We start from the raw sequence: 14,010 nt of genomic DNA, 5'->3' as shown, positions 1-14,010 counted from the left end.
TTAATTCTTTGAATCTTAATGACTTCTCGTAATAAGTTTTCATTTCTCGTAATTTCTTAGGTTAATAGAATCTTTCCAGCTGCCGTGTCAAGCAACTATAAAAGAAAAAACAGTGGGCAAATTTGTTGGTAAAGTCACCAAACTTGTAGTTTAAAATTGTACAATTTTAATTGCATTAAATGAAATAAAATTCATTTATTTAATTCACATAAAATATGGCAATATAGTCGTAATTAGACCGCCAGTTAGTAGCTTAGACCACTGTAAGTACATTTCGCATTGAAACTTTTGTGCTGAAAAGAAATAAAAAATAAAAGAACCTTTATTATGAAGTTGACACTGAGTCAGTAGTTGAGGACTGCCAGGAAAAACGCAGACAATAATAATGACAATGACGATGAGGATGAATCCGAGTCCGAGTTCGGAGTCCTTGCGTGGCATATTCAGCTACGAATATTATTTAAGAGGAAGCACTAGGAATGCATAAAAGTCGACTTTAGAAAGGAGCAGCAGGACATTTATGTGAACCACGGGTTCTAGCCAATTTACAAGTACGCGAAGCCAAAAGTGAAACAGACCCAAAAGAAATCCAGCTAAATACTTTTGGGCCGGCTAAATACCAAAGCTAAAGTCCACATCATGGTCATCCTTGGCTGCGGCTAATCATAAATTCAAAAGGCAGCAAAAGTGCAATGCAGTAACAATTAACTTATTAAAAGGATTTGGAGGCCAAAACAAAAGTCAAATAGGCAGAGGAAGCAACAGCTTCAGAGGAAGGACTTCCGCGCCCTAATTGTGTAAATGAAAGCGAACAAGGCGTCAAGTTGGCCAACTAGAACTGAGTAGCGAACAGCGAACAGCGAATAAAAACAAAAAAGAGAAATGGAATAAGCACACTGAAAGAAAAAGACAAACTTTAAAAATCAAGAACTTTCATCTTACATACTTTGTCCTTAAAGTAACACAATTTTAAGACGAAATTACTAATATTAAGAATATTAATCTAAAAAATCGCAGTTCTTAGTTTATATATAGAAAAATTTTACACCTGACTGACTGACTGACTGAGATTTGTACAGGTTAAATTGTTACACGTGCGACCTTGAAAATTTAACAGAGCGTAGGTATATTTAATTTTTAATTAACGACACAGTTTTTAGACCAAAATATTCAGTTCTAAAACTAAATTCTTGATCTTAGAACCTGTTTTATCAGTGCACTTTCTTCACATACGTCCTGGGACTCCTTGGCCACAAATTACTTTTCCTTCTTTTTTTCCATTTCTTCACTTTGTCGCGTAATTCAGTTAACTGCGCCTGGGTTGAGTAACTTTAAATTGGTTTGCACCATTCAAAATTCTGGTTCTTCTCTTGATTGCCAGCTACTTTTGCTAATTAGCAAAATTGATTTGAAATTTATGATGCGCAAAATTGCCTGGCTTTTGGCTGAGTGTCAACTCTAATTGAAACTTAATGTTTTGCATAGTTATTTAATTCGCTAGCAGATGTTTTCAAAATATTAGCAAAAAAAAAAAGAAAAGCATCATTCTCATTGTTGTATATTGCAAATTTTTTAACACTTCCTACCACTTGCTTTCCATTTATTTGCAGTTGTTGTGACATTTTGGCAACATAAAACGCAATGGCGCCACAGATGACGCCATTTTCGCTGCTCGACAAAATGGCGACGACAATGACGGTCCCATCTAAACCGGAAATACGCTGGCTCTGCCGAACGCTGCTGCTCTGCGTTTGCATTGGCGCCGCCGCATCTCGAGGTAAACATAGATTAAGATTAAGTTTCCAACATATACATAATTTACAAAACAACCGACAAACTCAACTGCGTTTCTCAAGATATACAAGTGTTCAAAATGTCCCTAACTTAAGTACTGAAAGTAATTGTGATTGATCAAAATTACATATTTTGTGAGAAACTAGTTTAAAATCACCTTAGTAGGATTTTTGAACAGATATTTCCATTTTTAATATTAGCGAAAATATTCAAAAATATTTAATTTTTAGTTTAAAAGTCATTTAGTAACCAATAAAAGTATATTTTTGAATATTCCTCATTTAAATTATTATTTCTAAATCATTTATTCAAAATATGTCTTTAATTTATTTACAAGTGATTTGAATTCATTAACGGGGGAGCACAAATTTTGATGTTTAATTTTCCATTCATTTGATTTGCCATGTAGTTTCCCTAGAATGTATTTTCATTCTGTAGCATTTTTTGCTGGACAGTTAACAATGCATAAGGAATTCATTTGTCCCAGACTTCAAAGTGTGACCAGCGGCGCACTGCGTAAAACTAATTACCTGTCAAAATCACACTGCGACACATACCCTTTTTTATACCCGTTGAAAATGCACAAGATAAGGGTAAAAAAGAATGAAAGCGACAAAAGGTAGCATCAACCCAAAGTGAACATGAACGTACTTTTGAGACCACTTTTTGTACCTTCATCCGATCTCAAAGGTATTAAATTCTAGACACTAAAAAATGTTGAACCTTAAAAGTATTGAGCCCATCTCCTTACAAAAAAAACAGTGAGGTATCTCATAGTCGAGCCCTCTCGGCTAGAATCCGATAAATTGTTTTTAATTTCGAATACGAGTAAAAATATTTATTATGCTTACATATCAATATCAATGTATGCATATTTATATGTATGTGCATCGAAAAAAAAATGCATGTTGGCTTGTGTGTATTGAATATTACAAATTCCGAATAGGTAGCTTTGATGCTATCGATTTAAGCACCTCAATTTAATTTTCACGGTGTTTAATCGCTTTGATTTTGTCGATTTTTTTACTAATTAATTTCTCAATTATAAAATTATTATTAATTGCTAAATATTTATAGCATAATATTTATTTATTGTTTGAGACAGTAAATATGGCATATATGGCTATTTTTGTACTAACAACGTTTTTCATACTAAGTAAGTGTGAACTTACTCAACTCAAGTGTGAACTTTTATCCCGAATTTGACCCCTTGGAATTTGAATTTTGTAAAACGCCAATTTATTGCACAATAAAATTGTCTCAGCTATCGTGTGGGAAATGTCAACCTCCTTACGGTTTGGGCTGTGCAATGATCAGTCAGTCAGGACAAAGAGTTATATATATACAGATAGTATTTCAAACTTGCATTCTTGAAAATGTTAATTAATTCCACAAATACCAAAATAAATATTAAATGCTTAATATTGCAAACATATTACTTTAATTTTATATATTTTTTAAGACAATAAATATGGCAGAACATGAAATATGGAGAATATAAATATAAAATATGCAATAAATAAACTCAACGCTTAAACAAATTCCTTGTCACGACATAAAAAGAGTGCTCAAATTGAATCAGCGTGACAACCCTGAAAAGGACTTATCAATGAATGAAATGTGAATGACAAAATCAAATAAGTATATCTGAATACCAGCGATTACATCAACGCTTCAATAGCGATACACCAAATCCTTGCACACACCACAACAACAACAACAAAAACAACAGCAAAAGGCGATGATAAATTTATCAAAAAAAAAATTTATTTTTCACTGACACATTCTGCATGTGGATATGTGTATAGTCGTACATATATCGTTATCATATTGAGAAGAAAAAAATGCAATTTCATTGCAATGAAAGCTGATCACGTGATTGCCATAGATATATATATAGATATATACCATTGGGATGCTGACGGAGCTCCCAGAACTCATGAGAATTTCATTGCCATATTGCGACAATTTTTATTAAAATTTAGAATTTTCAATTTTCAATTTATTTAGCATTTCTCTCGCACTCTCACTCACTACTCGACTGCAGAGTCGTGTCTGCTTTTTGATTTGTTGCAGCTGCGTTCAATTGGTCAGAAGAAATATCAATAGCCAACGTACGTGATTTGAATTTGTTGCCGCCACTTCTAGCGTTTAGTTTATCCACAATCACGCTGCGTTTAGCAAGCATTTTGTTTCTTTATTTTTTATTTAAAGAACAACTGAATGACAACTTGAATGGTCAACTTTGTATGTATAATTAAAAATAAATAAGATACGAGTATTTCGATAACATTGCTTCCAGCTAACGTTGCCATGTTTCTAAATCTAAATGGACAAAGATTCTGATACGGCCAACTCCTGTGGGACTTAGGACCATGTGGAAATAACAAACAGCAGCAAAACAGCAACACAACTGCCATTTCCACTTCTTTTTCCACTTCCACTGCATCCCGGAATCAATGAAATGAAATCAGCAGTGGCACATGAAACAAGCGAGTGAAAGCAAATTAGAAATTGCAAAAATTGCTGAGGCATTTGCCTTTGGCTACTGCTGCTCCTGTTCCTATTCCTGGTTCTACATCTACTTCTACTTGTGCATTTGCTTCTGCTTCTGGTCTGTCTCACAGTGGGAAGAAACGATAAATTAACTTGAGTATAACTTAAATTTTCAAATATGGTTTTAGTTTTCTTATCTCATATACAAGAAAGTTTTCAAAAGCACCAGATTTTTCAGCTCTACGAGCAAAACAAAATCCATCGGTTTGTTCCGATTTTCAATTTTTTAATAGGATTTTATAGGATTTCACAAATTTTTTTTTCCACGTTACCAATTAGACTAAGTATTTAAAAAGTGATTTTTTCAGTTTCAAGATTTCAATTCATCAATTCAAAGTGAATTCAATTTACAAATTTTTCTAAAATGAAACTAGAACAGTTTAAGGATTTCTTCTGCTGATTCTAGCTGAAAGTAAAAACCAGAAAAGGCCTATATATTTCATGTTCCTACGAAATGAATTCATTTTTAAAATAAAAGTAGTTTCTTTAAACCTTTTTTTTTTGTTTTTGCCGAAGTAAAGATGTAGAAAACATCATTTCATATATCGAAATCGAATTTTAGTAACTAAAATTTAATTCGCTCTTAAAAATTTTCCCAAAATGAAATTAAACAGGCCCGAATGCTCAAACAATAAGAGGGCTGATAAGCAAATTTAAAGCTCTATTCCACTGTGCGGCTGTTTGTTGCTGTCGCAGGTTGCTGTCGCTGTCCCTGGTTGTTGGTTGGCTGCCCTCGCACTCGCACTGATGACTGTCAACACGCCGATAAGTGTTAGAGCCGCTAGGTTGCCAGCTCTGCTCTAGGCATGTTGCAGGGCAAGTTCTGTTTGTCTTTCTTTCTGTCTGCCTGTCCGTCCATCTGTCCGTCTGTCTGTCTGTCTGCTGCTCGTTGTGCAATGCACTGACCCAGGCAAATGATAATTTTATTATGACAAATGCGCAAAGTCGAGGCTAAAGTGTTGAATTTTTGCACAGTTGCTTAAGCAGCCAAGTTTTGCCATCACTGAGAATCAGAGAAACAGAGAGGAGACTTGGCAGCTGGAAGTCAAGTAAATCGAAGGGTCTTTAAATGCTAGCAAACTTATCTGATGGCTGCTGTCATGAATTGTCATTGATTCGTTAGGCTTACACTCAGATCACAGATTAAATTCTCAGCCACCGTCTTACACATGAAACAACTACACTAATTGGTAATAGCCATAAAGCGCAGACAGCTCATAATTTGTAAGAGAGTCTCTAACACTAATTGAAAATGATTGCCAACGTAGAAAATAAGCAGGCAGTGAGTTGGCTTTCATTTAAGTTGGTAACACAATAACGTCAACAGAAAGCCCAGCCACACTCATAAAAAATAGGTTGTAATATCAAGATTGTGTTCTCAGAACTAAGAATGTTGGTCGAGAGCATAAAATTCTTAACAAACACACATTTTTAAGTAAATATAAGAATAAATGTGTTTAAATAATCCTGTAATAAAAATTAAGTCAAATTTTTAAATGTTTTTTATTTATAATATTTTTATAGCTGTCTTATTTTAAACTCCTATTTTTATATTATATTTTATAATAAGGTCTTTAAGTGTTCTTTATTCCAGAAATTTTTCCTTTTTTTAAGTGTAGGACTATCCTGTTGGCCAACTTCAACACAACAATTTGTTGTGTAAACTGACTTAATCAAGATTGTAGCCAGCTGGAATCTTTAAACTCTCTGCGTCTGCGTACATCTCGTTCTTCTTCTCCTTCTGGAAATGTCAGCTCTAATCTAAATAAGCGATTAGTCTGCGCATAACTTTTAACTACAGTGAATCGCGGACTCTAGAAGTGTGACTACTACAACCACATCAACTACAGAGCCAACTAAATAATAATTTGTATAATTTATTCATGGAACTCTAGCCAATTCCAGGCAGTTGAGAAATTTACAGAACGTATCTTCTACTCAGTCCAGCTGAACTCTGCGATGAATATCAGCCAGAATATCTTTGGTTGCAAGACTCACTTCGAATGATACTTGAATACTAGTAAATAATTAACACGTGCATATCGTAGTTGCCACTTTTACCCTGAAGTTTCATGTTTATGGTACTTTGTTGACTTTTTGATTGTAGGCAATTAAAGAGGTCTCGGCTAACACTCCAGGTCGTTAGTCCAAACTTTTCCTTTGTCTTCTTTGAGGTACTTTTACGCTAAGTACACAACACTCAGCAGCTATCGTATGATGATAACTTCCGTGGCCTCAGGTCTTTGGCACACCCATTGTCTTAAACTGACTCAGACACTTCACTTCAATTCACACTTTACAAAGCTGTCGGCCAGACTTGGGCGCTTCAGTCGAATTTTTAATTTATAGTATAGTATTGTCTGTAGCATCTTGGTAATGACTTAAACTTCAATGCGCCAAGCTCTGTTAACATTAAACTTGATCAGCTCAATATGTTAATTATGATATAAGGAGTTGATTTTAAGTGAAAACATAAAATTTTAAATTTTTAAAATATCAAAGGGGGGACCATTAGCATTGATATCGAAACCGACCGGACAAGACCGAAAATATCTTTTTACACAACATTTATTAAGTTTGAATCCAGAATGAATTGAAAAGCCGAACCATGATCAAAATGACACTCCGTTTGAAATTCGGTTCACTTTTGATAAAGTTATGGAAGTTTGAAGTTGGTTCAACCCTTGACCTAGCAACTTTACAAGTCAAAATTTTTGTCTGATTTCACAAGATTTTTTACAAAAAAATGAAACCTCTCAGAATCGAATTTAAAGTGTTGTTTTATACTAATTACGATATAAGGAGTTGATTAAAAGTGAAAACTAGAGAATTAAAATTTTCAATTTTCAAAATTTCAAAGGGGGGACCATTAGCATTGATATCGAAACCGACCGGACAAGACCGAAAATATCTTTTTACACGAAAATAATAAAATTTGAATGCAGATTGAATATGGAAGCCAAATGATGATCAAAATGACATTCCGTTTGAAATTCGGTTAACTTTTGATAAAGTTATGGAAGTTTGAAGTTGCTTCAACCCTTGACCTAGCAACTTTACAAGTCAAAATTTTTGTCTGATTTCACATGATTTTTTACAAAAAAATGAAACCTCTCAGAATCCAATTTAAAGTGTTGTTTTATGCTAATTACGATATAAGGAGTTGATTAAAAGTGAAAACTTGAGAATTACAATTTTCAATTTTCAAAATTTCAAAGGGGGGACCATTAGCATTGATATCGAAACCGACCGGAACAGACCGAAAATATCTTTTTTCACGAAATTAATAAAATTTGAATGCAGATTGAATTTGGAAGCCAAATCATGATCAAAATGACACTCCATTTGAAATTCGGTTCACATTTGATAAAGATATGGAAGTTTGAAGTTGGTTCAACCCTTGACCTAGCAACTTTACAAGTCAAAATTTTTGTCTGATTTCACAAGATTTTTTACAAAAAAATGAAACCTCTCAGAATCGAATTTAAAGTGTTGTTTTATACTAATTACGATATAAGGAGTTGATTAAAAGTGAAAACTAGAGAATTAAAATTTTCAATTTTCAAAATTTCAAAGGGGGGACCATTAGCATTGATATCGAAATCGACCGGACAAGACCGAAAATATCTTTTATCACGAAATTAATAAAATTTTAATGCAGATTGAATTTGGAAGCCAAATCATGATCAAAATGACATTCCGTTTGAAATTCGGTTAACTTCTGATAAAGTTATGGAAGTTTGAAGTTGGTTCAACCCTTGACCTAGCAACTTTACAAGTTAAAATTTTTGTCTGATTTCACATGATTTTTTACAAAAAAAATGAAACCTCTCAGAATCGAAGGAGTTGATTATAAGTGAAAGCTAAAGATTTAAAATTTTTAACTTTCAAAATATCAAAGGGACCCTTAGCATAAAACTCGACATCGAGATCTTTCAGTTTTGGTAAGGTTATGAGAGTTGGACCTTGGTCAGTGCTTTGAATACCTTTATTAATCCTAAAAACACAAATTTCTTTATTATTTCAATGACTTTAAATTTAAGAGCTGTTAAGAGCTGCCAAATCATCTGACTGCTAAAACATTTTTGCAGATACTTAATAAAATCTAACAAATGGCTTTAATAAAATATTTTCTCAGATTTCGAATATAGTTATCATGCTTGGGCAAAACTAATCAAAAGCAAAAGTTTCTGCTTTTCGCTCAATCAACAAGAAATCTAAGAATGTGAAGGAAGCAACAACAATTCAACTACCGCCTGCTGCTTTGATTCCACTTTTATTCCTTGTTTCTGCTGCCTTCTTGCTGCCAGTTCGAACAAATTTAATTCATTGTGAGCTATTCATTTACCATGCACATTGTACAACCGCAACTTTGTTAGCGTCCCTCGCCCCACAGCTCTACTGGTTACTGGGTGTACAGTGTATACAGCATAAAGCGTACAGCTGTTCTTATTGTTATCATTGGCGTTTCATGCGGTGAGCCGAAGACAATAGTCTCTTAAAGGCAGAACCCCTTTTAATGTCCTTGTCACTCGTTCCTCCTGCCTAGGATTCTATTAGAAACATTTCAACCGCGGGTGGGCTTCGAAGTATAAACCTCTCTGTGTGTCTTCAATGCAAAAAGGAAGAATTTTAAGCATTCACACTGATAAAAAAAAATAATGTTAAAATCTAGATTTTAGACCTAAGAATTTTGGTTAGAAAGTTAGAAATTTCTTAGTATTCTTAGTATTAGTAATTTCGTATAAAAGGATCTTATTTGAAGAACAAAATATGTAAGTTGAATGCTCTTGATTTTAGAAGATGGTCTTTTTTTCAGTGCACACACACATACTCTAGTTTTAGACTTTAAAGGCAAACATTTCTATATTTCTATAGAGTTACTGCAGCGGTTGTAATTGTTATTATTCTTGTGGTGTATTGCTGCAAGCTTAATTGAAAATATTGTAAGTACAACGATACTTTTGTATGTGTTTAGTAATAGCTGGCAGCACTTTGTTGCGCCGCACTACAAATGAAATTAATTGAAGATCCGCGGGCTAAACACACACTCTACACACTCACACATATACACACTCACATACTACATACTTAATGTTGGATAAAGTTACATATACAAGCATATAAGTTTTAGCGCCTTATAACTGCCGGCTATTGGCCTTTACTTGCGAGTTGGCCAAGTTATCGAACGTTGTATTGGAATCAATAAAAGATTACATATACTCAGAAAATATTATTAACATAGTTTTAGAAATTCGCCATTGTTTTTAAATAGCCCACATAATAAGAAAAATGTATAATTAACAGAAATTTCTTTTTTAGTTTTAGAATATTTCATTTCTCAAAAATGGAAAAAGTGGTGTTATTAAGATATTGGTTGATTTAGCGATCAAATATTTTTAAAAATTAGAAAAAAGAACTACTTAAACAAAAACATCTTCTCCTTCAATATTTTTGAAAAAAATGTTAAACAAAAAATAAAAAATAAATTTGGAAATTATGATTCGATAAAATTTAAGAAACTGAATTTTCTAGCAAAGTTAGAGCTAGAATTGGAATCCTCGATTTGTAATCCAAGACGAGTTTTTGATTTTTTGGGTGATTAGGGACACTTTTTAATATATAGTACAAGATTAAATATTGATATAGATGTAGTAAATGTATATCTATTTAGGAAGGTTTCGCCTACTCTAAGCATATTCTTGATAAAAGGAAATCAACCGTCTGCTTAATATTGGTGCTATGTCATAAACATACGCATTAAATGAGGGAGTAAACGCAGTGAGTTACCACGCAATTCATTACAAAGCAACTTGATTAATACTGTGGGAACTCCCTATTTTCGGGCACAAACAGACTACTAACATGCCATATGACTATGCCAAAAAAAAAAAGGGGAAGAAACCATATAGAGACCAGTCGAAAGCAGGTCAACTCCAATGATAACAATATGGCCAAAAGGGGTCAACGCCTAATGAAGTAACTAAGCATGTGAGCCAAGTTCTGGAAATGACAACGGCCAGGAAATCTGCAAAAAAAGAAGGTCTTGGAAGTCTGGTTAGAAGGTGACACGTTTCGAATAGAACTGTTTCATGGTCCGTCGCCTTTGGTGTTCTGAATAGAGTACACTGAAAAAAGGAACATCTTCTAAAATCAAGAGAATTCATCTTACATAATTCTTTCTTAAAATAAGACCATTTTAAGATCAAGTTACTAACACTATGAAAATTTTCCTAAGAAATCGCAGTTTTTAATGTAAGAATAAAAATCTTCAATTGATGAAAAAATATTTAATTAATCTAGTTAAAGTCACCACTTTAGTTGAAAAAGAGCGCGGGTTCGAGTTCCAATATGGTCAAGGGAAAACTTATTAAATAGGATTATTTCAAAAAAGACAGAATCATAAAAAAATATATGTTCAATTTGTTTCGAAATCAAAATCTTGTGTTTATAACCGTTTTTTGTTAGTGTAGTAGTAAGTGAGGCTAAGACAAGCCACTTTCCACAATATTGTGCGGAAAAGCTTTTTGCTTCTGGCTTTCATTATAATTTTGAGTGACTCAATGGAGTACATTGTCTTAGTGCCTGTTCGTGTCCTTTTATGAGTCATTTTAGTTGTACTCGTATCTTGTGCTTAGTTGTGTGTCTACTATATGCAATTAAATTAAATATTTAACTTAATTACATGAACGAACTAACGCGTCGTACAACAGGTCTTGGGATAGAGTCGAGTCATCGTCATCCTGAAGTCGAGGCGTGGCGAGTCGAGTCGTCATCTCCTTGGGCCTGTCAAATATGACAACGCTTAATAATGCAACATGATTGTAGGATGTAATGAAAGTCAATTGTTACGAAGAAAAGCCATGCTAAGAACGACATAGTCACGTGCTATACACTCAAAATAAAATATAAGCCAGTCTTAAATTAGGTACGTGAAGTTTAAGATTACTTTGTCCGAATTATTAAAATTCTCAATACGCAATACTATTTATGATGTATAATATTCCAATTTAAACAAGCCTAGTATGTTTTGAACTTTACAGAAAAGGTACTTAAAGCATCCGAGATAAATCTTATTGGAAATTCTAACCTTGGTCAGCTCTTAAGATCGTTTAAGCTTCAATATTCGCTGTTTTAGTACAAAAATCTTGATTTTTTTTTCTGAGTGTATATGTATAGTTTGTGGGTCAGGTTGCGTCTACATTCGAGAATTTTTACTTTACCCCCTGGACGCGCTGTAACCGTAATGGCAATGTTGCTTACACTTTGCGTCGTTGTGTCTTCTGCTTGCTAATTGAATTTAATGTAGTTTAATTGAGACGAACGTGATTCAAACTAAAAGCGCTTTATGTTTAATTTAGCAGCAACGATAGCAGGCCAGAAGCAGAAGCAGGCAACAGAACAAGCCAACAGAACAAGCCAGAACAAGCAGCAGTTAGCAACCAGGCTGTTAGTTAGGCAACTCGGGCAAAAGAGTTCAATAGACGGACGGCAATTCTTGCCACTCAACTACTTAGTTGACATGATAAGTGCTGAATGCTCTTAAATTGTTGAAATTCAAATTAATTGCTGCCAAAGTCAAAGGCAATTTCCAGAGTAAATGGGCGACAAAAGCATTTAAATATTTAATATATTTATAGCACAGATGTCCGCAAAAATTTCTTTCTTGATCTACAAATGAATTATGCATGAAAATTACGAAGTTTGTGAGAGCAACTGTGTCACTCGTTGCGTATGAGTAATGTTGCTACTGGGCATTGCAATGATTTCAAGGACATTTTCAATATTAAAAGCTGTTCGAGCGCGAAATTCAAACGCAGCTGCTGCATTGCATTCCGAAATAGGGAATAATAAAGCCAACAAAACTACGACTGACTACTACCAAGAGTAGTAACAGTTACAGGCAAAGAGAATTTTCAACAAGCGACAGCTGCTGGAATTAGCTTACAGTTTGCTTCTTCTTCTTCTTTTTTATACTTTTAGCTCGTTCTTTTTTTTAAGAAACAGCAGACGCAGCAACTGTCAGAGAACCAGGCATACTATCATCTCGCAAAAATGTCAAAAAAAAATAGCCAAGCTGTATAATAAATTGAATTTCTTCTGACTGGTCATTTGGCGCATCTAAGGCCGTGGCTTACACATACACTTGAAACTAAATACAGCACCATTTTTATTTCTTTCCATCGTATAATCCTTGACACTATCCTGGCAGCACACGTACGCTACTGTCCACCAATGCAGTCGGCGCAGTCAGCGACGAAATGCCACCAGACACAAATGAAATTACCTCCATGGACATACAGTCGAAATAAAAAAGACCAACTTATATAATCAGAAACATTCTTACATATTTTGGTCTAAAATAGCACCATGTTAAGACCAAATTACTACTACTAAGAATATAAATCTAAATATTTGCAGCTCTTGATAAGATAAGATAAATATTTTAAAATTTTAGAAAAAGATGAATTTGCTTCAGGTTCGAATCCCACTCATGCCAGGAAAAAGCCAAGCTACCAAGCCGAAAAATATTGTTATTTTTATTTACTTAATGTGTCTTAAGCATTTGAGAACATTTTTTCTTATCAGTAGTCTTAAAAAAACCAAAATTTTGAAATTTATTAATAGCAACTTGGTCTTATTTGGAATGTTTTTAAAACCAAGTTGAATTTTGTACACCAAAATTTTATTTCTGAGATCAAAATTTAGTTTTTAGAACTTTTTTAAGCAGTGTAGACATGAACACAGTCAGCTGCTCAGCTCTTACAGCTTCTCAACTGGGAGCGACAAATTTTGTACGGCAGCTCAATAATCCCAAATATCATATTTACATCATGCAGCTAACAGAGAACAAAGCGCAGAAAGCTCACATCTTGCTAGAATACGAAATAGCTAAATTAAAACTGACATTCCAATTTTTTCATTTTTTCTTTAATGGTATTTATTCCAAAAACTAGTTTTATGCTGATTCTATAGCAAGATAATTTAATCACAACTCAAGCTAACAATAAATTCGGCAATTTTTCCTTGCTGTGACCAATGTCAAAGTATATTAGACAGTTTAGTTGTGACTTCAATTTATTTTACCTTGATTTCTTAAAACAAAAATTTAATAGTAAGCTATTTAGAGATAAAGTTGTCTCAGCTTTGTTGTGTGAAAATTTCAGCCTCCTAGCTCTTATGGTATGGGGTGTGCAATAATCAGTCAGTGAGTGAGTGCATAAGTGATTTAGGACAAAGAGATTTATATATACAGATATAGTTATACATGTATATATGCCCAACCCGTTATTTGCCAGGTACGTGACAACTTTAAGCGCCTGGAGCATTTAACTATTTTGAAACACTCGTATATCTGAGCCAGATTCGAATAACTAATTAAGCGCGCCACTACGCAATTCCGTTTTGTCTGACAAAATGCAGCAAAGCGCAAATTATACGTTAAATGTTAAAATGTGCCAGGTTAGCGAACCAAGAGCCTCGGGCGTAAATGGAAACGGAAAATGCCAAGCCAGCAATAAGACTTAAGTATATTTGCAATTTCTCCATCTCTGTCGGTTACTCTCTCTCTCTCTATCTCTCTTTCTCTCTTTCTCTATCGCTATTTCTATTTCTTTCGCTGTGTGCTGTGTTGGGTAACAAATCAAACATTGTTTCAAT

The 14,010-nt window shown here is 33.9% G+C and overlaps 1 protein-coding gene across 1 annotated transcript in view; it reads left to right on the top strand.

The window, feature by feature from the left end:
- Window positions 1-14,010, top strand: part of LOC117789560 (serine-rich adhesin for platelets) — a 46,776-nt gene that overhangs the window by 22,581 nt on the left and 10,185 nt on the right. The window contains 1 exon segment of the mRNA XM_034628590.1: window positions 1,611-1,777. Coding sequence (XP_034484481.1) covers window positions 1,642-1,777 — 136 coding nt within the window. The 5' untranslated portion in view covers window positions 1,611-1,641.

This window comes from Drosophila innubila (assembly GCF_004354385.1).
Source record: "Drosophila innubila isolate TH190305 chromosome 3R unlocalized genomic scaffold, UK_Dinn_1.0 2_E_3R, whole genome shotgun sequence".
In the NCBI taxonomy this organism is placed as follows: domain Eukaryota; kingdom Metazoa; phylum Arthropoda; class Insecta; order Diptera; family Drosophilidae; genus Drosophila; species Drosophila innubila.
The sequence above is the reverse complement of the archived record's forward strand: the minus strand, read 5'-3'. Positions and strand labels throughout refer to the sequence as shown.